We start from the raw sequence: 27,297 nt of genomic DNA, 5'->3' as shown, positions 1-27,297 counted from the left end.
GGAGCAATTGGGAGAGCCAATCAGCCGAGAGGAGAAACTGGAATGATTTGATTGGTTGGACACCCTGCCTAACACACCATTGGGAGTCCCACAGGGGTTATACCTCCTGTCCGTTTACAGGTATCTCATTGTGTGCATCCAATCAAAGGAGAGATAGATCAAAACAGGTCATGCCTATCTTCAAGTGATGCTATATATGGTCTATATATTTCTATAGCACGCCATAGCAGATGTCTAGTGTCTCTGACAGTTATTAATACGCAATTGAAGGATTCTGATTATATCGAACTTGGAGGGATGAAGGGCCAACTCAGCAAAGTTGGGATCCAAAGTTGTGACATTAAGACTGCCAGAGGCAAGCGCATAAGATGTGTGCTATGCTCCGTAGCAAACATGAGTTCCACTTCTTTCTGCAGCTTGTTTGGTTCAGACTGGTTTTACCCACTGTGCTAAACATTTTAGCAAACTCTTTGGCATATAAATGTTTTCCTCCAATCGAGGCCAACTGAGAACTCCAACTGGATTAGGCACAGTGCTGGCAAGTTGAAAGGCTAATACATTTAAAACAAGCATTGGCTAAGCCAACATGCTTTGTCTTTTTTGCAGGGCATAATAGGTGTTTAGAAGACATGGTGATACAATCGCGTGGCTATCTGGGTGTATGACAGCAGTGTCTAGCAAATGCGTAATACCTATACACAAGGCACACCCTTGGCTTTGTCAATGCTTGTTTTTGCAAGGAACAGATATGAATCAATTGGTTGAAGGCACCATTAGTGAAGACATTCCTTTCACACCAGTCACACAATTACAGCTGAAATTAAGCCATTAACTCCCAGCAAGACTGATTAGAAATAACACTGGTAGACCGTTGTTTGATGTTACTGCTTTGTAGAGCTAGCCCAAATAGATCACAGGTCTGTGTGCTTTGGACGTGGCAGACCCCGTGGCTGTGAATGGACATAGGGATTAGCATGTCCTTGGGCAGTGAATGGGTGGGTAAAGAGCCAAACATTACTCACATGCTGTGTGGTCCATCTTCACATGTCGTCTCCATCCTAGCTGTACACCAATTCAATAGTTTCATCTTATAAGTGGTGCGTGAGCATCGCCTAATAGCCAAAACTAAGAAAAGAGATAATGGTTATAATATTGAGCTAAAGTAACTGAACACATCATTTGATATTTCAGAGGACCTTGAAGCACAATATAGGTGAAGAATATGATTCCCTACATTATCCTGGCTGTGCAGCATGTTACCACAATGACTTTTTTAGAAGTAGCTGTTATTCTGCATTTTAAGGCTATAAGTGTACACTGTTGCTTGCCTTAATTTGACGTCAGGCAGAAATAACTCTTAACTATGTGAAAGAGATTTTGCAGCAACTGTCATATGTGGAGCCATTTTAGAATTGTTTGTCAGTCACAAACACAATGCTGCTGCAACACTGCATGCATATAGTGATACCGTATGTGCACTTCATTTATAAGGCCTCTGCTGCTTGAATAGTCCTTGCACAGTAACATGCAAGGGGGACCAGGGCAATCAGCCAGGAAATTACCTGGGTCGCGATTGGACAGCTCAGTTGAGGGGCAATTGCCCTTCTCATATCTCTCTTTCCAAGGGGAACCTTTTTGCGCCCTTCAGATTTTTTGAACCACACGTGGGCAGACTCTTAGGGACTGATCTTCAAAATGGGAAAAATCCCATTGAAACATTGTTTGCGTATCAGGCCCATTGTTTGTGCATGCACATTTGCAGCTTTTCATGCACATTTGCACAATCATCGATACAAATTCACCACAATTGTATTTGCACAAATGGAAGTAGCGTATTTCTGCTGCAGGGAGTGGACTTTAGAGTAGCAAGGACAGAGCAGGTTCTGGTCAGATCATTTCCATGGATTGTTGCCTCTTGTACATGAGCTCCACTCATGAAGGGGGATGCACCGGCCTGCTAAGTGTGGCAGCACATAATGACTGCTCACTCCATGCATGGTGACAGCACAAATAAAGGAGCATGTATGGCAAGGTCAGTATAGCCCTGGAAGCATGAGCGTTAGGGTGAATTCCCGACGGGTAGTGGCATGGGACGGGTCTCCCTGTTACATTGGCAAAGATGTAGGACCAAGCAGTGTTTAACACCCTGGTCTCAACTATAAGCAAGGAGTATACACATACAATAAACATAATGGTGCAGATATTAACCAAATACTTACATGTGACTGGGGCGTGCCTAGGGTTGTGGTTAAGTTGTCATGCGTTGTGGCGCCTGGAAACACCATTCTGGTTTATAGGCGCCAAATGCTCAATAATTAAATAAATGCTGACAGGCCCCTGTAAGCTAGATATCGTCCGCCACTACTCTGTCAGTGCAGTTAGGGTTCATGGATCCGGTTGACAAGTCATTATTTGTTTCTGATTTCCATGTCAAAAATACATTTGGACAGAAATAAGGGATTCACGTAGAAAACACAGATTCGTGTTCATTGAAGGTGATAGGTGAACGTGGCACATTTTTGAAATAAGGTGGCAGGAGCTTGATTATGTAACTATGTGTATGGCTGATTTGTCACGTGTTACAGTAAAGCTATTTTTGCCAGCTCTAATTTTGCACGGGCTAAATTATATACACAGATCTATCTATTCGTGCCAGTATTTTCCTTTTCCATTGTTGCAAAGTGTACACAAATACCAGCATTCAAATGTAGATTCTAAGTCTAAGGTTTGAAGCAATATTTCAGCTTACTTTGCAGAAATCAAATTATGTTACTGACTAACAGCTACATTTAAAACACCAAAAAACAATTGCTTAGCCAATAGCTTCCTGAAACAACTCACTTTCCAATATTTGTTTAGTGTATGTGGTTTCTGATATAGTAAACCATACCCCAGCACAACCTGATATGTCCAGGGACAACAACCCAATGTCCAGTTTAGTCTCACATACCCAGGTGCGCCCATCATATAGCAATTGCCGCTTCAAATAGCGAGCTGTTCTATGCCTCCGATGCCCGGCGTGACCACCATAAGCTCCGGAGCAACCATCCTATACTCATTATTGTGTGGCCAGGCCAAGCCTAATTTTCCCAGAGTGAGTTTATCTGTCCGGGGACTGTCATAAAGAAGTCATCATAAAACCACACACATCCTCGTATAGCCAGAGAGAACCAACCTACCTTTAGGTAAAACACCCTTATGTCAAACCTCAACCTATAACTAGAAGTACCTTACTGACAGATGAATGTGCCCAGCTACCTCCTCATATATCCTGACACTGCCATCATGTGCCCCTTCATGTACTCCGTTTTCATATGCCACTAACAGACATTATAAACACAGGCAGATTAGGTCAGATGGTGCACTTAAATACAGCCATCATCTATTCAGACCTACCCCTCATGTCCAGGTTTACTTTATACAGGTGCAGTGTCATACATATTCCCATGTGTGCCCAGACACTACCGTCATAAGCTAGGGTGCAGCCATGATTTGTCCACCCTCATATTGTAGTCTCTGCTTCATGTTTTGCCACATGGGTCCTTTAATATGCATTACATCCATGTATGCTCATCTACAATTATGATATGGATCAATTATCATATGAACTGGTAGAATTATTGGCCTGCCACTACAATCTCATCCCATACATGTTTTCCTCATAGAAAGCCTTTTTGCCTTCCACTAGTACAATTTAACTTTTATAAAGGGCACAATGCCTTAATCATCCTCTGACTTTTAAAACAGATCGTCAAAAGATGCTGGAAACTGACTTTTAGAGGCGTGGCCCATGCTGCCACCCACTGGGCGTAATAATCAAGACCCCCGTGTAGGGCAGCCAGTTCAGTACAGTTATGTGAACGTGGCTTGAAAGCAACACCGCCCCCACAACTTGGCAAAGACATATCCCGCGTCATATGTCGGGGTGGGTGTGAATCTTGGGTACATTAAGTCCCATGCACTTTTAGCACTTCCTCTGAGCGCAATCCGGAGGAGCTCGATTTCACCAAGGAGTTACATATTAAACCCTTGAGAGGGAGGACAGGTCACTGCCACCCGACGCAAGATGACACGCCACACTGTGCTGCTGGTGCCTTGCAGGCCCTCCATGGCACTGAGGCACGTTGAACTTCTTTTCTATTTCCAGTCCTGTGGAAATAGAAAGGAAGGTGTACAACATTGTCGAGGCAGTGGGGAGTGTTGGGTGGTGGTGAAAAGAGGCCATTGAGGCAGTGTTGTTCCCACCTGCAAAAGTTACCCGTAGAATGTGCAGGTCACCAAACATTTGGGTCAGAGATCTTCACAATTCCTCTGGTGGCCTTTGGGGTAGATAAAGAAGACTAGCCAGCATGGGGAGAGAGGGGCATCACACCACATTATCGAATGGTACCCGTTCAGGATTCATGTGCAGTGATTCATGCGAGGGCACGGCTAATTGAAGGAAATAAATAAAAAACACAATCTATATTTTACCCAGGTTCATTTCATCAAAGATGGTCAGACAGTGGGCAATTTGGTAACTATGGGACTGTTACTTAAGAGATATACGACAGTCTGACAAATGCCTTTGATCCAGTAATCATAGTCAATGTATGCTTCTTTTTTGCAGACCATGTGAAAAACTGTCCTACAGTAAAGAACACTCTAGTCTCCTGCACACTATCCTAGGCCGGTATTGCCATACATTTAAGAAAAATCAGGATATTCAGTAAAGTTATGTCCAAAGATAGGTAATGCAAAACATTCAAAAAATGAACTTTTATGCAAGAAATCGGTTCATAAAATATTCACAAAAAGACATTCTTTTAATAAAACAATATGACATCTTTGTGGCAAGCTTAACACATTGCGGGAACATATCTCTTCATCGAGAGCACAATTCATTTTAGTACTTAATATGAGCTTCTTCCTGAACTGTCGAAACGAGAGGGTGAGTCTGATATTGATCAGGGGGAGATTCCAGAGTCTTGAGGCTTAGACAGACAAGTCTTCTCTTACGGTTCTTTCCTTCCTGCAACCGTCAGAGTTCAAGTCTGCAAATGTCCTCAATTCTGGTGGACAGTAGGCCTCCAAATATACTAAGTATCTGGGTAAGGTAGCTTGGGGACATCAGGGTGAAAGCCTTTTACATGATGCAGCACATTTTGAAGATGATACATGCTTGCAGCAGAAGCCAGCACAGTTTGTTGGGTTTGGGGCGATGTATTGGAATTTGTGGAGTCCTTTGATGAGTCATGCTGTAGCATGCAGGACACATCTCAGGGGTGGTAGGGCAGTCACGGGAAGACCTTCCAAAAGGGCATTGCACCCATCCAGGTGGGAGAGTACCAAGATTTGGACAGCAGATCTGAAGATGTTTTCTGGGATGAAAGGCTTGATTTTCCATGGGAAAGTTGGTACCAAGTCATTTGTGTCTTCCTTGATATGGTGTTTGAAGGAGAACTATCTTTTGATGTCGCACAACAGGGACTTGGCGCAGGTGGCAAGCTGAGGTGTGTCCCATCACTAGCCACACTGTTCTCTCTGCTGTGCTGCTAAGTGGCAATGGATGGGGCAAAGAGTTGAAAAACAGAAAGTAAACTAGGCTCGCAGAGAGCCTTGTTGGCTTTAAATTCATGGTTCTGGCTCTGTGAACTTTGACCCTAAGGTTGCCTGGGCAGATGCAACAAGGAGTACTAGGGGCTTTGGAGTTGCTTACAAAGGCTGCCCTAAGTGGATATGCCTGCAAAGAAACAGGCAGTCGTTACAGTTGCCACCCGATATATTTGATTTTAATGTCATGCTTCTTATGCAAATTGTAAACACTTTACCCACCCTAACAATGAGAACATTACATTTCCCCATGGCAAAAAAAAATATCACCATGCCAAAAATGGGTTATGTTTTTATAGATCACATGGTTTTAAGAATCTGTCTCGTTGTATTGGAAGGCTTCAGCAGGCAATGGTTGTAGGTATATTGAAAATCAGTGCGTTATTTGTGGCGTTATATTAATACCAACCTTAACCTGGGGAGTTCCTGCCAACCCCCAATCAAGGAGCCCTGCAGTTCTCATGTAAGTTTTTTAGCATTGGCCTTACTGAAGACTCATATAGAGTCACACAAATCCTCCCCTCCCGCTGTGCCCACATTGAGCCAAGAACCAGGCCGGCGTATAGGACACATATTTGTATTTATTTGGAAGATAGGTAACAGAGATCACAACATTACACATCCCACCTTCTTTGTGGTTCACAATAAAACTTTTTGTTTAACAAATAAATCACACAATTTGGTTGGGAAAAATACAAATCACAATACTTTATTTATACAGATTTCACTTCAAGAAATAATCAAACTGGTCAAGGAACAAAGGCAATTTACATAGGTAATGCTGTGCCATTTCGATTTTGAAAGTCTAGCAGTTTGTCTTATAGATTGGTACACATGCATATGGCAATTATGATTTCACCCACACTTTTGGTTTAAAATAAACACAGGGTAATTTAGCTTATTTTCAGACCCCATCACTTAAAGGTATGTGTTGGGGAAGTTGGACAGTAAAAAGTGGAACGATTTGAGAATTGTGGATTTCAGAACACCCTCCACTTAAAGGCCTGTGTCGTGGAAGCTGGACAGAAATGAATTGGGATGATGTGAGAATTTTTGATTTCAGAACCCCCTCTACTTAAGGGCCTGTGTTGGGGAAGCTGTGCAGAACATTGAATAAATTACATTAATATTTTGAGTTAAATAGGGTAAAGATCTGCACAGTTCTGCCCCCTCCCGCCCACTATGAGGGGAAAGGATTTAAGGCAAGCAGATTCCCACACTTTTGGTTTCACTTGGCCCAATTCTACTGACATTGAAAGCCTCGGTTTAAAGTTCAGGAAAGCCAGCTGCATTTCAGGATCATCATTGAGGATAGGGCAGGGGTCTGGCATCTCCACTCTCAAGCATGGTCCCAGCTCTTCACCATAGGGCACAATCAGCTTTGAGGCCTTCACGGCAATAGACAGCTCCACCTAGATACAATTCAGAAATCTCTTCTGGCAATTCCTTATGGCTGTCAGGTGATCATTTTCATCAGCTCTCTCCTTTCCTCATAGTGCATCCACTTTATATAACAGTGATGACACCATCAATATTTCAATACTGGGTGATGCCCTGTAAGAATTCTCACAATCAGGATTGGATAGTTACCCTTCTCTCTACCCACAATTCCAACCTCTCTCTAAGGATTGGTTTAGGAACCAGGAGCAGACATACGGCAATTCCCAATTCGCAAATCTAGTTATTTGTTAAAATCTTTGTGATTTACTAGTAACTGCCATAATATACATACATATCATAATATACATACATATATATATTTCCGAGGCTTGTGGAATCTGCTTAGATCACATGCTGTGCATAGGCCGACATCTAGTGGAAGCTGCAGAGTATTACAGTTTGTTTTTCGAAACTCGAAAATGGGCGTCGACACAGGGCGTGCCAGTAATACTATCCCTAGTGTGATGTTCACTGTACCCATGATCCCTCACACGTGTAGGACCCTCAGATTGTTTTTTTCCGCCATACTGGTAGGAAGCATTTCGCGGAGTTCCCTGGCCTTAGCCATACTTTTGGAAAATATCGTTATATTTTCCCCATTCTCCACCCCAACGTCGAGTCACCGAACTTCCACACTCAACGCCGGCCCGGAGAAGAAATCGACTGTCGAGAGCTGCACGACGGATTTGGGCCTCGGAAGGCCTCTGGCCTCGGCCCGGGCCTTGGAAGGCCTCTGGCCTCGGCCCTGCAAGTAGGGAGAGTGGGGGGTGGACATACTCTAGACTATTTTGGTATATAGGTACATTCTTATATATTCCTACACTTAACAGCCCGCTGCCACAAGGTGCGTATGGAGGGTACCCCTTTCCAATTCTGCCCCAAGTGCAACCGCAAGTACCCTTGGGTTGACAGACATGCCACGTGCAATCTCTGCTTGCCGAGGGACCACCCTGAGGCGAACTGCAGAGTGTGTAGTAGGTTTAAGCCGAAAACACTTAAGGACCGTTCGATCAAGTGTTGGACCCACCACGCCAGGCGTCAGGAGGCCATGGCAGCGGAGGGCGCCTTCAGCGATGGCAGCGACACCGTGCTTTCAGACGGCAAGGGCAATGTGGCGTCAAGAGACAGCCGAGCGCAAGTCCCCGACCTCGGAAGGTCGTCTGGCAGGGCGGCTCTGGGGAAGACCCCCGGTGACACAAGCGCTACCCACAGCACTTACACAAAGCACATGAAGTCCAACCGAGACTCGACGCACACGTCGAGTTCTCGGAAAGAGGCACATAGAGAACGGGCCGAATCGGTGTCCTCTGGGCGTTCTAGATCGCCGCATGACTCCAAGCAATCATCCACTGTTGCCAAGAGTGCCTCGCTCCCCAAGGTAACAGAAGTTCGATCGTCGGAAGACGAAGCCGACTTCCATCCCCAGACAGCACTCCAGGAGTCGGCGCCCGCAGACCCCGTAACGGCGGCTCCCGAGTCCCTACCTTCACGTTCTAAAGATAGGGACACTACCCCCGAACCTCGACAGCAGGCGTCGGAAGGCTCCGAAGGGGTGAAAAAGTAGGGAAAACACTCTTCCGTCCACGGGGAGGGGGGAAAACAACAAAGGAAGCAGTCTCAGCCTCCTCACACACCTCTAAAACTTTCCACTCCACATAAACAGACAGACAAGTCCCAGTCTTCTGCTATCCCAAGGACCCTGCTAAAACCAGTAAGTCTAGTCAGGATAAGGCAGAGAAAGTCCCAGAAAGGTTCATTCCCAGTTCTAGAGAATGGTCTAGTGATGACATAGACAGGGTTATGTCAAGGATGTCATCATTGGTAGATTTTTATGCAAAAAACCCTGAACACTTTCTCTCCTATACTCCCGACGGGTCAGCACCCTCAGGCTCTAAGGATCCAATACCTCCAAGTAAGAAGTCCCTGTTTGAAGCCCCAACATGGTCTTCGGACCCCTTCTATATACAGCCCTACTCTCAATATCAAGGGGATACATCCTTTTGTGAGGATCCAGATTTGGGCATGTTGGAAGAGCAAACTGGTACAGGCTACTATGGGGATGATGAGGACCAAGAAGAGGAAGAGGAAGACCCTGAGACCTACAGAGTAGATTCCCCGGTAGAGAAAGAACCCCCGATTACCGACTCCCCTGTCGACAATCAACCTCTCCTGAATGAAGTTCTGTCCCGAGCGGCAGAACATTTCCACATTGACACCCAGGGTGCTCAAGAGGAGAGGGACTTCGCCGAAGAGTTAGTGGGAGAAAGGAGGCCTGTTGCTCAGGCCATCCCTATCCTTATGTCTATTCAGAGAAGAATAGACCCTTCACTTTTAAATCCTAACCTCACCAGGGCAGTGAACCCCAGGATTGAGAGACTTTTCAGGGCAGCCCAATCAAACCCACTGTATATAAGGGGGCATCTGAAACCGGACTCCCTGGTTGTTACAAACACCCGTAACAGGGCTGGAACACCGTTGTAATCGTCCGAAGCTCCTCCCGACAAGGAGAGCAAGAAACTGTATGGTTTGGGCAGGAAAGTAGCCTCCACTTCCGCCTACCAGGCAAGGGTTGCCAACTCCACCACCATATTGGCCAGCTACAACTGCCATCACTGGGAAGAAGTCGCGGCACTCATAGACCCTGCCCCAGAACCCTTAAAGAGCCAGTTGGCATGAGTTGCAGCGGAGGGAAGAGCCGTGTCCGGTTGCATTTTAACGCCAGCAGATTGATAGCAGAAGGAACTGTTATCAAGAGATACGCTTGTTTACGGCAGTCTGGATTCAAAGCTGAAACCCAAGCATCATTGTTAGATAAACCGGTGGAGCCGGATCTGTTGTTTGGTAAGGCGGTCGAGGACGCACTGAAAAATGCCAAGGACGAGTAGGAGACACTCAAATCCCTAGGCCAACTAACCAATAAACCCCCTAATCAGAGAGAGAATGGCAATTTTCGTCGCCCACGCGGCCAAAATTCCCAGAGAGGATCTAACTATTCCCAGGGGCAGGGTACACCGTGAAACAATAATAACCAACAGTCAACCCAGGGTTACGGCAGGGGTAATAAAAGAGGACGTGGTAAAGGTAGAGGCAGTCCCAGTAGAGGAGGCGGCACGCCTCCACCAAAACATTGACGCTCCGTTCAGGGTCCCTTCTCACGCAACCCCAGTAGGGGAACGCATTTCCAACTTCACCCAAGCTTGGGAAGGGATCACATCAGACAGATGGGTGCTGTCCACAGTATCCGCAGGGTACTGCATAGAACTGTTAGAGCGTCCCCGGAACCATCCTTCACGACAAAGAATACATTCTTTGGAACACCAGAAGATCCTCCTCGAGGAGATCGTCAATCTGCTAGCAAAGGACGTGATAGAACTCGTCCCGGGACACCAGGTAAACAAGGGTATTTATTCAACTTACTTCCTTGTGCCAAAAAAAGATTTGACAATGCGCCCAGTATTGCACTTACGGCCTGCAAGTATGTCAAGCCCCAAAAATTTCACAGGACTACTCTCCAAGAGGTAATCCCCCTCATAAAAAAGGGGGATTACATGGCAACATTGGACATGAAAGATGCCTGTTTTCATATTTCCATGTTCCCAGCGCACAGAAAGTACTTGCGCTTCAAGCTGGACAGTCGGCACTACCAGTTCAAGGTACTGCCCTTTGGGATAGCTTCGGCTCCAAGGGTATTCACCAAGGTACTGGCGGTGGCGGCAGCACACCTACGCAGGGAGGCAATCCCGGTGTACCCTTACCTGGATGACTGGCTCATCATGGGGGAGAACCCAGTAATTTGCAAAACAAACATTCAAAGGACAATCGACCTCCTCTTCGAATTGGGCTTCTCAATAAACGAGAAAAAGTCAAGTCTGGTGCCAAGCACCTCCAAACAGTTCCTAGGAGCTATCCTAGACACTCAAGAGGGGTTGACCTTTCCTTCCGAGGAAGGAATTCGGAATATACTGCTGCAAATTCTGCAATATCAGTCCGGTCGAAAGATAACGGTACGCAAAGCAATGCGGTTGCTGGGCATGATGGCGTCATGTATTTACCTGGTCCCCCACGTGCGCCTGCGCATGCGTCCCATGCAGGAATGGTTGATGAAACAGTGGTCTCAGGCAAGTGGTCAGTGGGACGATCTAGTGGTCGTTTCGCCAACACTTGTACAAAGCCTAAACTGGTGGACAAGAGAAAATCTGTCCAAGGGGAAACCCTTTTACAATGCCTGACAGGGTGGGGAGCACACCATCTCCACCACACAGCTCAGGGTCTTTGGTCTCACTCAGTGGTCAAGATTCACATCAACCTGCTAGAGCTTCTGGCAGTATTCAGAGCGCTTCAAGCGTTCGAGCCCTACCTGCTAAATCTGTCAGTGCAAATCCGGACGGACAGCACTACAGCCATGTTTTACCTGAACAAGCAAGGAGGGACTCGTTCACCAAATCTGTCCAAGCTTGCCCAGAAAAGTTGGATATGGGCACTCAGACGGAACATCTTCCTGTCATCGCAACATGTTCCAGGGGATCCCAATTCTCTAGCGGATGCTCTAAGCAGAGACCCCCTCCCAGAATAACACGAATGGTGTCTACACAGAGAAGTCGTAGAAGATATCTTCTCTCAGTGGGGTTTCCCCACTGTAGATCTATTCACCACAAGCGAAAACAGACAATCCCCAGGATTTGCATCCAGGTTCCCCCAACCAGACTCCCAGGGGAACGCTCTGTGGATGAACTGGTCAGGAATGTTTGCGTACGCTTTTCCACCAACTCCTCTCATCAGGAAGGTGGTCAAAAAGATGAACAGAGAATCCATGACGCTCGTCCTGGTTGCTTCCATGTGGGTGAGACAACCGTGGTTCCCACACTTACGCAGATTAGCGGTGTGCAAACCCATCAAACTTCCGGCCTGGTACAATCTACTGTCCCAGCAGCAAGGTCAAACAGTGCATCCTCAACCCAACTCAATGAACCTGACAGCAAGGCTCCTGAGGTCATAGAGTTCAGACATCTCAATTTACCACAGAGGTGTATGGACATCCTAAAAGAATCTAGGAAGCCAAACACGAGGCACTGCTACTTTGAGAAATGGAAGAGATTCGTTATCTGGTGCCAGAATAAACAAATCAACCCAGTTGATTGCACTCCTTCCACTATTGTTACATACATGCTCCACCTGCTGGATGCAGGACTGGTTTTTAACTCACTGAAGGTACACCTGGCAGCTCTGTCGGCATACAGCACTTCCGATAACAAGGTGACGCAGGGAGGCAATCCCAGTGTACCCTTATCTGGACGACCGGCTCATAACGGGGGAAACCCCAGGAATCTGCAGGTCAAACATTCAGAGGACCATCGACCTCCTCCACGAATTAGGCTTCTCCATCAACGAGAAAAAGTCAAGTCTGGTGCCAAGCACCTCAAAACAGTTTCTAGGAGCTATCCTAGATACTCAGAAAGGATTGACCTTCCCTTCGGAAGAAAGAATTCGGAACATACTTCTGCAAATTCCGCATTATCAGTCAGGTCAACAGATAACAGTACGCAAAGCTATGCGGTTACTCGGCATGATGGCGTCATGCATTTACCTGGTCCCCCACGCGCGTCTGCGCATGCGTCCCATGCAGGAATGGTTGGCGAAACAGTGGTCTCAGGCAAGTGGTCACTGGGACGATCTAGTGGTCGTTTCGCCATCACCCGTACAGAACCTACACTGGTGGACAAGAGAGAATCTCGCAAAGGGGAAACCCTTTTACGATCCCGAAGTACAGGCAGTGGTGACTACAGATGCATGCCTGACGGGGTGGGGAGCTCACCATCTCCACCACACAGCTCAGGGTCTCTGGTCTCACTCAGTAGCCAAGAACCACATCAATCTGCTAGAGCTTCTGGCAGTATTCCGAGCGCTGCAGGCGTTCGAGCCCCATCTACTAAACTTGTCGGTGCAGATCAGGACGGACAGCACGACAGCCATGTTCTATCTGAACAAGCAAGGAGGGACTCGTTCGCCAAATCTGTCCAAGCTTGCCCAGAAAATATGGATATGGGCACTCAGACGGAACATCTTCCTGTCATCGCAACATGTTCCAGGGGAGCTCAATTCCCTAGCGGATGCTCTAAGCAGAGACTCCCTCCCAGAAGAACACGAGTGGGTCCTTCACAAAGACGTAGTAGAAAATCTCTTCTCTCAGTGGGGTTTCCCCACTATAGACCTATTCGCCACAAGCGAAAACAAACAATGCCCAGGATTTGCATCCAGGTTCCCACAACCGGACTCCCAGGGGAATGCCCTGTGGATAAACTGGTCAGGGATGTTTGCGTACGCTTTCCCACCAACTCCCCTCATCAGGAAGGTGGTGTACAAGATGAACAAGGAATCGATGACGCTCATCCTAGTTGCTCCCATGTGGGCGAGACAACCATGGTTTCCACACCTACGCAGGATGGCGGTATGCGAGCCCATCAGACTCCCAGCCTGGTACAACCTTCTGTCCCAGCAACAAGGTCAAACAGTGCATCAGGAACCCAACTCTATGAACCTAGCAGCATGGCTCCTGAAGTCATAGAGTTTGGACATCTCAAATTACCACAGAGGTGTATGGACATTCTAAAAGAGTCTAGGAAACCAAATACAAGGCACTGTTACTTTGACAAGTGGAAAAGATTCGTTATCTGGTGCCAGAGTAAACAAATCAACCCGGTTGATTGCACTCCTTCCAACGTTGTAACATACATGCTCCACCTGCTGGATGCAGGGTTGGTTTTTAACTCTCTGAAAGTACACCTGGCAGCCCTCTCAGCCTACACCACATCCCATAACAAGGTTTCGTGGTGGAAAGTACCAGTGGTTAAAGCCTTCATGGAAGGAGTAAAGAGACTTCACCCTCCTATCTCGAACCCACCGCCAGGATGGGATCTCAATGTGGTGCTATCTAAGCTCATGGGGCCCCCCTTCAAACCCATGCATAAAAGTAGTCTCAAACACCTGACTTATAAAACGGCCTTCTTAGTAGCCATTACCTCCATAAGAAGGGTCAGTGAAATTCAGGCTCTGTCAGTGCAAGATCCTTTCTTTACTATCCACAAGGACAAACTGGTTTTACGCACACACCCTAGATTCTCACCAAAATTCATATCCAAGTTCCATGTAAACCAGTCCATCGAGCTTCCGGCTTTCTTCCAAAACCCACAGAGCTCAGCTGAGGTGAAACTACACACCCTAGATGTGCGTAGGGCGGTCTTATACTATGTAAATAAAACCAGACCGCTAAGGAAAACAGATCAACTGTTTGTCTCCGTAGCTACAGGCAGAGAGGGGGATCGCGTCTCTAAGGGCGCTATCTCAAAGTGGATTATCAACTGTATACAGCTGTGTTACTCTCTTTCTGAAAAAACTCTGCCTTTTACGCCAAGGGCCCACTCTACCAGAGGCATTGGGGCCACTCTGGCTTTCATTGCAAATGTTCCCCTTGACACCATTTGCAAAGCAGCTACTTGGAGCTCTATTCACACTTTTACTCAGCATTACTGCATTGACACTCATTCCAAGGCAGATACACAAGTGGGACAAGCGGTTCTAAGACACCTGTTTGCTCATGACCCTTCTCACATCCCACCTCCTTCTTCTGGTACTGCTCGCTAATCTATGCACAGCATGTGATCTACGCAGATTCCACAAGCCTCAGAAGGGATACATTACTCACCGTAATCGTATTTCTGATGCTTGTATCTGCTTAGATTCACATGCGACCCACCCTTCCTCCCCTCCGAGAGAAGGCGCATGGTTGCTTGTAGTCTTACCTTTCTGTCTATCTGCTTGGACTATCTGTACTCACGCTACTCCTCATGCTACCTCATGTCAGGAAAAACACAATCTGGGGATCCTAGACGCGTGAGGGATCATGGGTACAGGGGACGTCACACTAGGGATAGTATTACTGGCACGCCCTGTGTCGACGCCCATTTTTCGACTTCGAAAAACAAACTGTAATACTCCGCAGCTTCCACTAGATGTCGGCCTATGCACAGCATGTGAATCTAAGCAGATACAAGCATCAGAAATACGATTACGGTGAGTAATGTATCCCATATTCTGCCTCAGCTAATCATGGGGAATTGGTTCCATGTAATAATGTCGCCACAAAAATCTCGCCATGCAAAAATATTGCCAAAAAATTGCCATTTTTTGGGGCGACATTATTGCATGAAACATGTGGGGGACACCCCCGCAACCCCCAAACTTTTTTTGCCCCTGTCCCCATATATATGGTCACCCATATAATATCGCTGCAACCTTTTCCCGGCGATATTATTTACGGCGACCATATATATGGGGATAATATTACCTGATACCGGGGAATTGAATAAAACAGCCGGGTCTGCACCATTTTTTACAGCAGTTTAGCAATTTTCTGTCATTTTTACAAAAGCATAATTGTTTGGAATTGTTTTTACCCTCCACTAATTCGCCAACTCACAAATTCGGAACATGTTCATAACAGCCAGGAACACCTTTTAGCTGGCCACAACATTTCTCGAAGTCGCAGGTGAATACATTTTATTTCAACAATTCACCTCAAATTATCTAAAAACGGACACATACATGCATGCAGTACGGCTTGTGGTTTCTGAGAAAATGCAACAATTGTGACAGTCAATTTAAACATAGGGGGAATCTTCATATGTGCAAATATGAGCTTCCGTTCCTCCAGGACATTTGCCATCCCTGGCCAGGATGTGACCATTGCTTCCTGGACTGTGTGTTTATTAGCCTCTTAGTTTTTTGAAGTACATTGCTGCAGATCGTATATACCACGGATGCACCGGCCAACACAGAGTAAAGAATTACGTGTAATGTTGGTCAGCAGAGAATAGCATCAAGTAATTAGATGGTCTCACAACTAGGGAAGTTTGAGGAATGTAATGTCGGGCCTTCTGTTTTTGTCTATGTTCAGGACAAGGGAAAAAAGCCAATTGAAGTCGGAGGAAAGGGAGGGGTCAGGCAGAAGAAGAAAAGGAAATAAAGTAGATGTACGAAAAGTGGGCCCCGTGTCTGGCTCATTATTTTACAAACAGTTACTTGCTTGTGACCAATGTCAGTTCACAACAAGGAGGTTGTTCTGCCCCAGAGTGAGCAGTGAATATGAATGGATTACCAGATTTTTAAAGGTGTGTACCATACACTTTCGTTGGTCACTTAGGAGGCAGTTTGAGCACAACAAGTTGTTGTATTTTACCTTTCCCTATCTTCTTTGCTCGATATGTATGTAATGTCATGAATGCTTGGAAGTGGAATGTTGTTTGAGTGTTCTCTGCTGGGTGTTCTTTGAATGACAGTTGATGAGAGGCTGACGTAGAGCAAGGCTGGCAGGTGGATGTTCCCCTATGTAACCTGTGTCTTGTCACCAGGTCCAGTTCTTATCTGATCTGTAACTGAAGTAACTGAAGCAAAGAAGTTTCCTTTTGTACGTGGGTCTTTGAGTGATCTGTGAAGAAAACCACCTTTCAAAATTAATGACGAGATGAGCCTGCATGGTGCCAAGGACGAACCTGAGCTGTGCTGGGAGGACAGACCTAGGACAGGACATCCACTGCCCCACCCGCCGAACCCAGGAAGATACCCTCTCTCCAGTGTGAGGTTGCCAGCCTCCAGGGTTGTCTGTGCAGTAGGGAGGTCTACAGGTGGAAACTGCCACTGACAGGTGAAGCGGTACCTTTACCATTACAATAAATGGGGCCTGTCTGTACGGAAAAGTGCTGCATTTCAGGAGATTTAAGTGGCCTTCATGAATTGTGTGATGAGCACTGGTGTACAATTAAGGATTGCATAGAAGGAGGCAAACATAGTATGAGCGTCCTTTGGGAACTTACCAAAGTACTGGAGGTCAGCTGTTGTCCAAGATTTGATGAAACATGGTCCCCAGTGTGCTGAAGTGCACAACATTAGGAGAAGTGTGCCTTGCAGGTCACAAGAAGGCATCATAGAACAATGCAGTGAAATAGGGGAAGCGCAAGACCCTTAGGTGAAGGCATCAAGGGTTGCGGTAAGAAGCTGGAGGCGGTCTCTCAATGAAGGCCATTGTGCAGCAGAGCAGACCAGCAACAGCAAGAGTGCCGGTGTATGGAGACTGTGGGGCTGGTGGAGTGGAAAGGCCATGGCAAGAGGGGCTTGGCAGTGTTGAAGGAGTGTAGACTGTGCTCCATTCTGTTGGGAGCCAGCAGAACAAATTATGATTTCAGGGAATGTCACATGTTGTAACGCTCCATTACCAATGGGCCATTTCAGATCCAGGCACATTCCACGCCCTACACTCAGGTATTCTAGAGAGGAAAGGACCCTGGTACATGCCATGATAGTGGCCAGCCTCTGTAGGAGCTCTGGAGTGAAGTGCCATTGACAACCTGCTGTGAGGAGCCTGGATCATCATCGAGCCTGTGAGAGGCAGGTATTACAGTGTTCTACAAGCAGAAGTAGTGTCGGCAGTGCAGGAGAGCAGGGGCTGAGTGGTGCGTCACAGTGACACCTGAAATACCTGGAGGCTATGCATGCATTGGAGGTACTGTTTGGGGGGCCCAGTGACATTGGCATTGTGGTTATGGCTTCCAGCACTGACTTGGTGCCATGCAACCTGGAAGTTGCAATGGTGCTGTGTTCGTATTTCATTTGTGAAGAAATGGCAGTGGTGGTGGTAGTTTTACACAGGGTGTTATTAAGAGTGTGAGCAGTAATAAACAGTAATACTGCTTAGTTTGGATAGAGTTGTGATGAGAGGATTGTAACAAGCAAGAACAAGTGATACATTTTGGTGCATAGGATGCATGTTGTGGCCTCTGTTTGCGATAATCAAAGATACTGATATAATTGTGTAGACACAGTGCACTATCATTAAAATGTAGGTTTAAATATTAACTATGATTTTCTCTACAGGTGCAACCTTGGTTGTAAACGTTAGGTCTGGACAATGACTCATGAGTGCTTATGTTTTCCATGTTTGTTGTACCTACTTACTTATTCATTCATTTAGTTTGACATTTATAGAGTGTGCTAAGCCCTTATGCATTAAGGCGCTGGTCAGATAGAAAAGCATAAACAACAAAATGAATACAATAATACATAGAAGTTAGTATGAGCCCAAAACTAACATACATTTGAGGCGAGTCTTACTGGGTAGGGTCTTTAGAGTTGTGATCTTGTGAAAATAGGCAAGTTTTTAGTTGCTAGTATGAGTGTTTTGACCATAGCAAGAGTGCGAGGGCATTCCAGTTCTTGGCCACAATCTCCGGGAAGCTGAGGGCACTTGTTCTTTGACGTTTGTATCTAGGAGTGGTGAGGCGATGAAAGTATGTAGATCGAGTGGGTCTGGAAGGTTGAGTATTCGGAAGACAGATATTGTGGTGCAGTATCAGAGAAATACTTGTGGGTGATGGCTAAGGTTTTCAACAAAATGTTTTCACGGATAGGTAGCCAGTGCACATTTCTTCTGGCTTTGGATATATGATCTTTTTAGGGATGTTCAAGGCTGCTCTGTGGGCTTTGTTTTGAATAATTTTCAGCTTAATGATGTTGCAGGTGTTGGTACGGTGCCAGCAAATAGAGAGTTACAATAGTGAAGTCGGGACACTATTAGTGCGCTTGTGATAGTGATACAGCTGTCTGGGGAGAGAAAAAGTATGCATGCATTGATTAACTTAGTCGTGTACGGTGCTGAGGAGGAAATTGCATTTACATGTTTAGATGAGAATAGTTTGGAGTCAAGATAAACCTTGAGGTGTTTGACCTCCTGAGAGACTGGAATGGAAATGCTGTCAATGATGAATGATTTCTAGGCAACGTTGAGTTTGTTTAGCTGGGGCTGTGAGCTGACCAAGTGCAGCACGGTCTTATCATCATTGAGGCAGAGTGAGTGGTATGCCATCCAAGACTGGATGGTATGAATGACTGCACCTAGAGTGTTGGGGTCCGTGGTGTAGTTGCCTGAGAGCGTTAGAGGAATCTGAGTATCGTCCACATATTTGGTGTAGGAGATACCCTGGGAGTACAGAAGTCAAAGACTGGCTTTGTGAAGTCATTGTAAAGGGTAGGGGAGATGAAGGAACCTTGCAGGATGCCACACGTGACTGGGGTGGCTGGGCAGATGCGGATGGTGAGAAAACTCTCATTGTTCTGTTAGCGAGAAAGGGTGAGATCCAAGTGGTTGCTTGCTCTGAAAAATGGGCTACTGTGGAGAGGTGATGACAGAGGGTTTGATGGTCAACCAAGTCAAAGGCAGCTGAGAGGACCAACAATAAGAGGAGAGCCATTTTACCAGCATCTTTGATCTTATCCAGTTGGGTCTTTAGGTCAAGTAGGCTGATTCAGTGCCATGGCCCGGTCGAAACCCTGACTGATACAGGCCCAGCAGGTTGTTGGATTCCAGTTGTGCCTGAATCTGTAAGTAAGCTGCTCTGTCTAAAATGTATATGAGGAAAGGGACAGTTGTGATAGGGGGGTAGTCGGTAGGGATGTTAGGATCTAGCGTGGGTTTCTTTAGAAGTGGTAGGACCCAGGCATCTTTGAGATTAGCTGGGACTGTGTTAGAAGAGAAAGAAGCATTGATAAGTGAAGAGAAGAAAGATGCAAAGGCTTCTGTCCAATCTTTGATAACTATAGCCGGGCAGATGTCCCCTAGGCATCTAGGAGGTTTGAGACCTTTTATGATTTTGATTACCTGAGGTTCTGAGACAGGTTCAACAGTGAAAAGATTAGTATTGAGATGGGCAGGAATGGTGTAAATTCGGGTGAAACCACTGTTGAGATGACCTTATTTTTCTTTAACAGGATCCTTTTTTGGAGAGAGGATATTTTGTCTAGCAGGGCAGTTTGAATGTTTGTGCACCAGGTTTTGTCTTTCAAACTGTTGTTAGTGAGGGCAATGAGATTCCAGTTCCCTTACTATAGCAAATAGCTCTCTAGTGGATGAGTTGGCCTTGTCAATTTGTGTGTTATACATGGAACCTTTAGCGTTGAGTATGGCTAGTTTATAGGCTTTAGAAGAGAAGGAGAAGAGTGCTTTGTTAGATGTTGTCAGATCATTCCTCCACGCAGTTTCCGATGCCCGTTTCTTAGTACGGAGTACCTTGAGATCTGGAGTAAACCAGGCATTTATGTGGCCCAGTGGTTTAGCTTTACATACTCCCAACGGTGCAAGGTTGTCAACAGCTTGAGCTAAGGAGCTTGAGCTAGGTATCTACCATAGTGGATGGGCAACTAGAGGCTGGTGCGCTGTTGTGGGTGGAGATGCAAACGTGTACCTGGTAAACCAATGTCTGCATATGGCTTTGCAAAAAAAGAGTGATAGTGCACTGTTTTGTCTATTGTGCAACTTTGTGGTGGTAGGCAAATGTTTGCTTGGAGTACATAGCTAATGTTATTATGGCTATGCTCAAAGTTCCACGGTGTTGGGCACTTATGTGTAGTAGAGGTGTTTATCCACCTATTGTGAGATGTGTTGGAAACCAGTGCTATTTTGGGGTTTTGGAAACCTGTTTCACTTTGGGGTGTTGGAGGCCGGTGTCATTCATTTTTGGGTGCTAGACAAGTGTCATTTTGGGGTGTTGGACACCCGTGTCATTTTTGGAGAGGTGTTGAAAACCCAAGTGGTGCATTTTGCATTGCTGCACACCTAAGTGGCGTTTGGTGCATTTTGCGGGAGAGGTGTTAGGCAGCTGTGTAGAGGATATAACAAAGAGTGGTTGTTTTGGCAAGGGCATTATTCACCCTGGCACTAGTGTTGGATGCTTGGGACAACACTGGCTGTGTCGCTGAGTGATGGATTATCCTAAATTGGTTTTATGGATTTTAAAAGGAGCTGTGCAGCAGATTCATGTTCGGTGTACTAACGTGCGTGTTTTTGCTGTGCTAAAGGGTGCTGACTCACAGTGGCTACTTGTCAGTAAGACTAGAAAGTGTTCTAGTGGCGTGCAAGAGTTGTGTTTGGTATTCTTTCAATAGTTCAAGTGTGCCACCTCTCTTCTTATCGCGTGTTCTTAGAGGGGAGTTAGTGCGTGTAGTTCATTTTTCCCGCTGTCATGTGAGCCTGCATTTGAATGGCATGCGAGGACGATGTTAGGGTTTTGTTCCTGAGTGGAGATTTATACTAGTGTGGAAATTGGAATGGGAATTGGAGAGTTAGGGATGTACAGCTTTGTGGTGCTAGATATGTGTGTATGTTGCGCATAAGGAGGGGGTGTGTTGATTCTTATCTTTCCCTATCTACTTTGCTCAGTATGTGTGTGCTGCCATGAGTGCCTGGGAGTGGAATGTTGTGTGAGTCTCCTCTGCTGGGTGTTCTCTGAATGGCAGTTGATGAGAGACTGCCTCATAGACAAGGTGGCTGGTGGATGTTCCGCTAACCTGTGCCTGGCGACGACCTATTGCTGTTTTTATCTGCATCGTAACGGAAGTAAAGAAGTTTCCTTTTGTACATGGGACTCAGAGTGATCTGTGAAGAAAGGCACCTTTCAACACACGTCTGTACAGAGGACCCTGAAGTGCAGTGGTGGATTTGTTTGGAGAGGGCCCTGAACGCCTGCTAGCAATCTTTTCATCTGCTGTGGCGAAGTTTGCATATCATGTCCACAGTAGGTTGAAAGCATGAAGCTCCAATAAAGTAACGCTGAATGTACACATTGTAAAGCACTAATGGCATTTCATAGGTCAAGTGACTACTCTTTCCACGCAATAATCTGAACCTAAACTCACCAGGAAGTCATACTTTATAGGTCAGTGCAACTACTCATTACCAGCTGCCCATAATCATGTGGGACTTTGGCATGTAACAGACGTGTAAAACTGAAACATGCTAGTTTATATAGACCTGTGCACGTTGTGGAGTGCTTCGCATTAGTGTGTACATGCTGTGGCCATTGCGTCCGTATGAATATGAATAGACTGTTAACATAGCAGCAAAAGACTCAGAACACGTTTATGTAGGAGAAGCGCTTTATTGGCCTATCAAATTCTGGAAAAGGCGGATATTAGCCTCCATTAGCAGAACCTTGTTGCAAGCTGATATTCACTCTAATTGAATAATCGGTCGAGAACGTTTGAACTCCACGGTAACGCAATAGCCTTGGGATGGTGTCATTAATCTATTGATGAACACAATATGACAATTGCACCATGTGCTTTTAACTTGCTTAGTACAAATCTGTACCACTTTATTTTAAGTCTGTAAATGGCGTGCCTCCCTGAAAGCGGCATAGCAGCTACAGTTACCATTTGGCTTTTATATTTTACAAACAATTTAAAGAACATGTTTATTCTTTGGATTTCAAGCCTTTGTTTTTTCCATTGTTGATGTTCAGAGTCTCGCAAAGGCAGGCATACTATTTTGCATTTAATGGTTTTCTTTTGTGTGCATCTGCATGATGTAATGCCAGCCACAGTGTGCATAGTCTCACATCATCTTCGTTCTTGCTGTATTCCTTTTCTCTAGAAGTTTCCAGATGTGTAGCAGAGAGAAAATATACCCAAGAACAAGCCCGCAAGGAGTTTCAGCAAGTGTTCATTCCGGAGTGCAATGAAGACGGCACATACAACCAGGTTGTCAGCATTTTGTTTTGGAATGTTTGGCAATGTATGAATTCAGGATGATGGTCCATTTTGACGGCTGGAAAACAGTGTGAACAGTGCTTTAAGTGGGGTAAGAAATTGAGGGGGGCCTTCGTTTGGGGGCGTGGCTTTCATTGTGGGCGTGGCCTAAACGTGCACAAATCATAGTAAGGTGTGCAAACAAATATATAAATGTATGTGAGCATTTATGTTTGTATGCGTACTACTATGATGTGTGTACTTTTCAAGCCATATTTTATAAACATAGCAATGTTACATATTTCTATGTTTATAAAAGGTGGCTTGAAAAGTTCACAAACCATAGTAAGTTACGCACACTTGTGTGCTTACCTTACTATGGTTTGTGTACTTTTCAAGCCACCTTTTATGAACATAGATATTTGTAACATGTTTCTATGTTTCTAAAAGATGGCTTGACACGTAAACAATTCAAGGCATCTTTTATAAAGCGTTGATGACGGACAAAACAAACCGCAAGGTGGCTTTGTCCGTCGACAAAGCTTTATAAAAGATGCCTTGAATTGTGCACGTTTCAAGCCTTCTTTTATAAACATAGAAATATTTCTACCTTTATAAAAGATGGCTTGAAACGTGCACAGTTCAAGGCATCTTTTATAAAGCTTTGCCGACGGAGAAAGGTACCTCAGGCTCTGTGATCTATCTGCTCAGAGCACATAGATCACTGAGCCCGAGGCGTCTTTCACCCTCTGCGAACCCGCGGGCTCCGTGATTTAATATGCATATTAGATCATCGAGCCCGCGGGGAGTCAATGACCTGGGGAGGGAAAACAAAGGGACAGTAACTTCCTCTGATGACCCTAATGAGGGGTTATCAGAGGGAGTTACACTAACTGACAGAAGTGCCGCCAGCCTCAGCGTCGCTGTGGCTGGCTGGCACTTCTGTCAGCTTGGCCGGCATAATGACGGGCGCATCTCCCGTCGCGGCGGGATAATGCATCCCGCCAATGTTGTGTGGGATGGGGGGCCCCGGCTGGGCCTCGGCTCAGCCCCACTTTCTGGAGACTGCCGGGGCCCGGCCCCGGCAGGCCCCGGCCCACTTAAAGCACTGAGTGTGAACAATACATAGCTGAGTCACTTGTTGAAGATTCTATATGAAAGTGAACATTTATATATCCCCCAAGGTGGATAGTTACAACAGATCAATAACACGCACATAACAATGCTATGTGTGTAATTGTGTAAATATAGCTGCGCATTGTGGATTGGACATACTCGCAATGACACCTAGTGCCTCCCAAAAGCAAGAAGAAAGACAGCAATAGCATGCCAATTGAGTTGCAGATGTCACAACTATTTTATCCTCAGATGAAAAATAATTCAGTTTCTTTCACTGTCGAAATTAATACATATGAATCATGATTACAGACATTGTATTGTTAGAGTGAATGTTGTGAAAGGTGAAATGGTCACCAAGTCCAGTGTTCATTATGTACTTTGTGATTCAAGCATATGTGCCTTTTATAACAGCGATATTTCGATCTGTGGGTATTCTTATGTCCCAAAAATGCTTTTGGTCTGTATGCAAAGCAGCCATACACGCTCATTGGTTCTATTTGTTCCATTCTGCGTTCCCATAAGGCTATTTAGAAAGAGTACAGTAGGAGTCTACCCGACTGTCCACCTGGGAATGATACACTTTTATCGAAAAATAATTTATATGGTTATTTTAGGTTTTGATATTATCATTTCCTCTGTAAAACAAGCGTAACATTTTTATTATGTCTACAGAATGCATGAGTAGTGATCATTAGAAGTGAACATTGGAACATTTTAAAAAGAGACACTTTGCAAAGTTAGTATGATGAAATCAGGCCTATTTAATAGTTCCTAATGCAAAAAAAATCAGAGTACACCCCAAACAATTCTTCAAGATATCGTTTTTTTCCAGTGGCACTGCTGTCTGCGATGGTTTTGGTGGCTCCTACAAATATGCACCTAAGAACACAACACTACACAACTCCTGCACAATGAGAGAGAATAACATAGAATAAAGAGAGAATGAGTGACAGAGAGTCAAAGAGCAAAAAGAGCGAGAAGGAGAGAAAGAGAGTGAGACAGAGATTGATCGAGAGAGAGAGAGCGAGAGAGAGAGAGAGAGAGATAGAGAGAGAGGGAGAGAGAGAGAGAGAGAAAGGTCAGCATATAACAAGCTGGGTGTTGCAAGTGGTTTATCATTTCTTGCAGTTATGTGTACAGTGTAGCAAATTCAGCATCACAACTATTGGTATCAACACAAATTATCCTGCCTCCCAACTACTCACAGCCTCCACACTCTAGGAAATTTGACTTGGAAAATTAGACACAACCTGGTAAAACATTAATAAAGGAAAGATTGGGAATAGTATGATTCATGATTCATACAATTTCGAGATGTCAGCACCTAAACCGGTGCCCCAGACACAGGTTGCTTGGTGTGGATTTCAGCCAAAGAATAAAAAGCAAACACCAGCAATGAGCATGTACAAAACTGTAAAATAGAAACATGCTGAAAATGACTAGGATCAGTTTAAAGAATGAAAAATGCTCAAAGACAAATATGCAGATCCATTTTTTAACTGGTTCTTCAGCAGGTATGGCATTTGTTTAGAGTAAGGTGAACATTCAAGAAAATTGCCTATGACAAATTCAGAGTTCCAAGTTCATAAATTGAACCGTAGAAGCAAAGAAAAAGTTATATTTCTGTCCTATTTATGAAAGAATATAGATCATAGTTCACAGTAAGACAATACCTGTGAGGCTGTTGTTGGGGTGCACTGCCTTGCCATTGAGTATAGGAAAGTACCTCACACATTTTCTCTATCCATGTCATATTAGGGTACACCCCCACAACAAATGCATTCACCACTGTTCTTGAGGATTAAAAATAAGCTTCTATGAAGGTTTGCCTATTTTCACCAAAATTGTTTCCACCGTTTGTACTGCTTTTTTTACCACAGAAATCAGGGGGAGACCCCCCCTTCAGCAGCTCCTTTATATCTACCTTATTCAAACTAATCATCTGTGGTAAAGAAAAGCTTTGCAAAGTTTGGTGCACATGCAGTCTGTACAGTTGCCATTCGACAGAAGTGTGGTATACCAAAAATAAAAGCAAGACTTGTTATCTTGGCCATTCAAATAATAGTAATCGCGCTGCTCTGCGAAAATGAACACAGCAAAATGGCCTGTTCTTTGGTAGGGTACACACTCAAGAGTCTGCATTCACACTTGAGCTCACTGTACCTTTCACAGAAGGTCAGCTACCTAGAGCTACAGTGTCCTCTTTTTAGGGGCTGTGTGGGTGAGGACAGGTTAATACAAAGTATACAAATTCCCACAAAACAGCTTCCTTCCTTTCCGTCCTATGTTAGTTATCAGGCGCCACCTGACATAGTTATCTCCACCACTTTAACATGGATTTGGGCAGATCACTATGGATTTTCCAAAAATATACATATTTTAATATTTATTAAAAAAACAGCAACATGTTCACAATTCATTCTTACAAAGACTGATATTCAGGACATATACATTAATGAATGAAACCAATGTGACATAGGAGAAACGAACAACAGTTGGCTTCTTCTTTGTCTGATTGGTGAACAATTAAATATCTCTACTCATACCCTGAACAGGGGAGCCTCCCTGATTCAGGAGGAAAAACAATGTTCCTTTCACAGAAGCGAAATAACCATTTGCATATCAGTCTTTGTCCCACACACATGGGCAGTCCAGCACCAGAATGCTATGGCAAATCTCTTCTGATCAAAAGTACCAACAACAACCCCATACACGTGTTTCAGCCTTGTTGGTCCTCATCAGTGAGGTAAAGCAACGCCTCTCTGAGCACAGTGAGCAAGGGTCCACGTCCGGATGACCCTAGGAAACTCAGAGTGACTAAAACTAAGTCCCTTAAAAATGTGGTAATAGGCACCCCTATGTAAGGATGAACACTGCAGATTGACAGTTGTGTTCTTTTGATTTTCTCTAGCGATTTGCTCTCTATCCCCAGGTTAGTGTAGGCAGCACCTTATTAGCTCAGAGATCTATTTGCTAAATGTTTCCTTACTGATGATGGTATTAACTCGTTATATTTTTAAAGAGAGTTCAAGGTGAAATAAAAGTTAACACGTTCTTTAAAGAATGCACCATCATGTGATGCGCTTTGCAACGTTCTCATGCTGAACATGATTCCATTGCAGGTGCAATGCCACAGCTACACGGGATACTGCTGGTGTGTCAACCCCATTGGGCGCCCAATAAGTGGCACAGCCGTCTCCCACAAAACTCCGAGATGCCCAGGTACATCACACCCTTTCTAATGATGTTTGGGGGAAATAAATGATTGCACCCAGCAGATGCTTTTTCTTGATATTTGTAAAATCCATTTCTATTGCATGAACATTCTGCCTTATCATGTCACATAAACAATATTGCCAGCATAATGTGTCAATTAATGTTGCATATACACCCTTTGTATCAGTCTTGACTTGAAATGTACTAAATCGTAGATTTCTAAATTGAGAATGTCTGCCTTACCAAACGAGCCACTTCAATTTCTTGAAACTGGAGCAACTTCATTCAGGGGCAAACATTAGAGAAAGGCGTGCAGCTTAAGAACAGGACGATCTTAAAGATGGGAGGTGCCTCCAGTCTTTC

General features: G+C 45.0%; 1 protein-coding gene across 3 annotated transcripts in view; it reads left to right on the top strand.

Moving 5' to 3' along the window:
- SMOC2 (SPARC related modular calcium binding 2) overlaps positions 1-27,297 on the top strand; it is an 884,027-nt gene that overhangs the window by 342,179 nt on the left and 514,551 nt on the right. For 2 of the 3 annotated variants that reach the window (XM_069606961.1, XM_069606962.1), the window contains exons 3-4: positions 22,505-22,611; positions 26,841-26,940. In XM_069606961.1, coding sequence (XP_069463062.1) covers positions 22,505-22,611; positions 26,841-26,940 — 207 coding nt within the window. The remainder of the gene's footprint in view (positions 1-22,504; positions 22,612-26,840; positions 26,941-27,297) is intronic. The other variant, XM_069606960.1, reaches the window with a different exon arrangement.

The sequence above is a fragment of the Ambystoma mexicanum genome, chromosome 4p (assembly GCF_040938575.1).
Source record: "Ambystoma mexicanum isolate Mex_15411 chromosome 4p, UKY_AmexF1_1, whole genome shotgun sequence".
Classification (NCBI taxonomy): Eukaryota; Metazoa; Chordata; class Amphibia; order Caudata; family Ambystomatidae; genus Ambystoma; species Ambystoma mexicanum.
The sequence above is the reverse complement of the archived record's forward strand: the minus strand, read 5'-3'. Positions and strand labels throughout refer to the sequence as shown.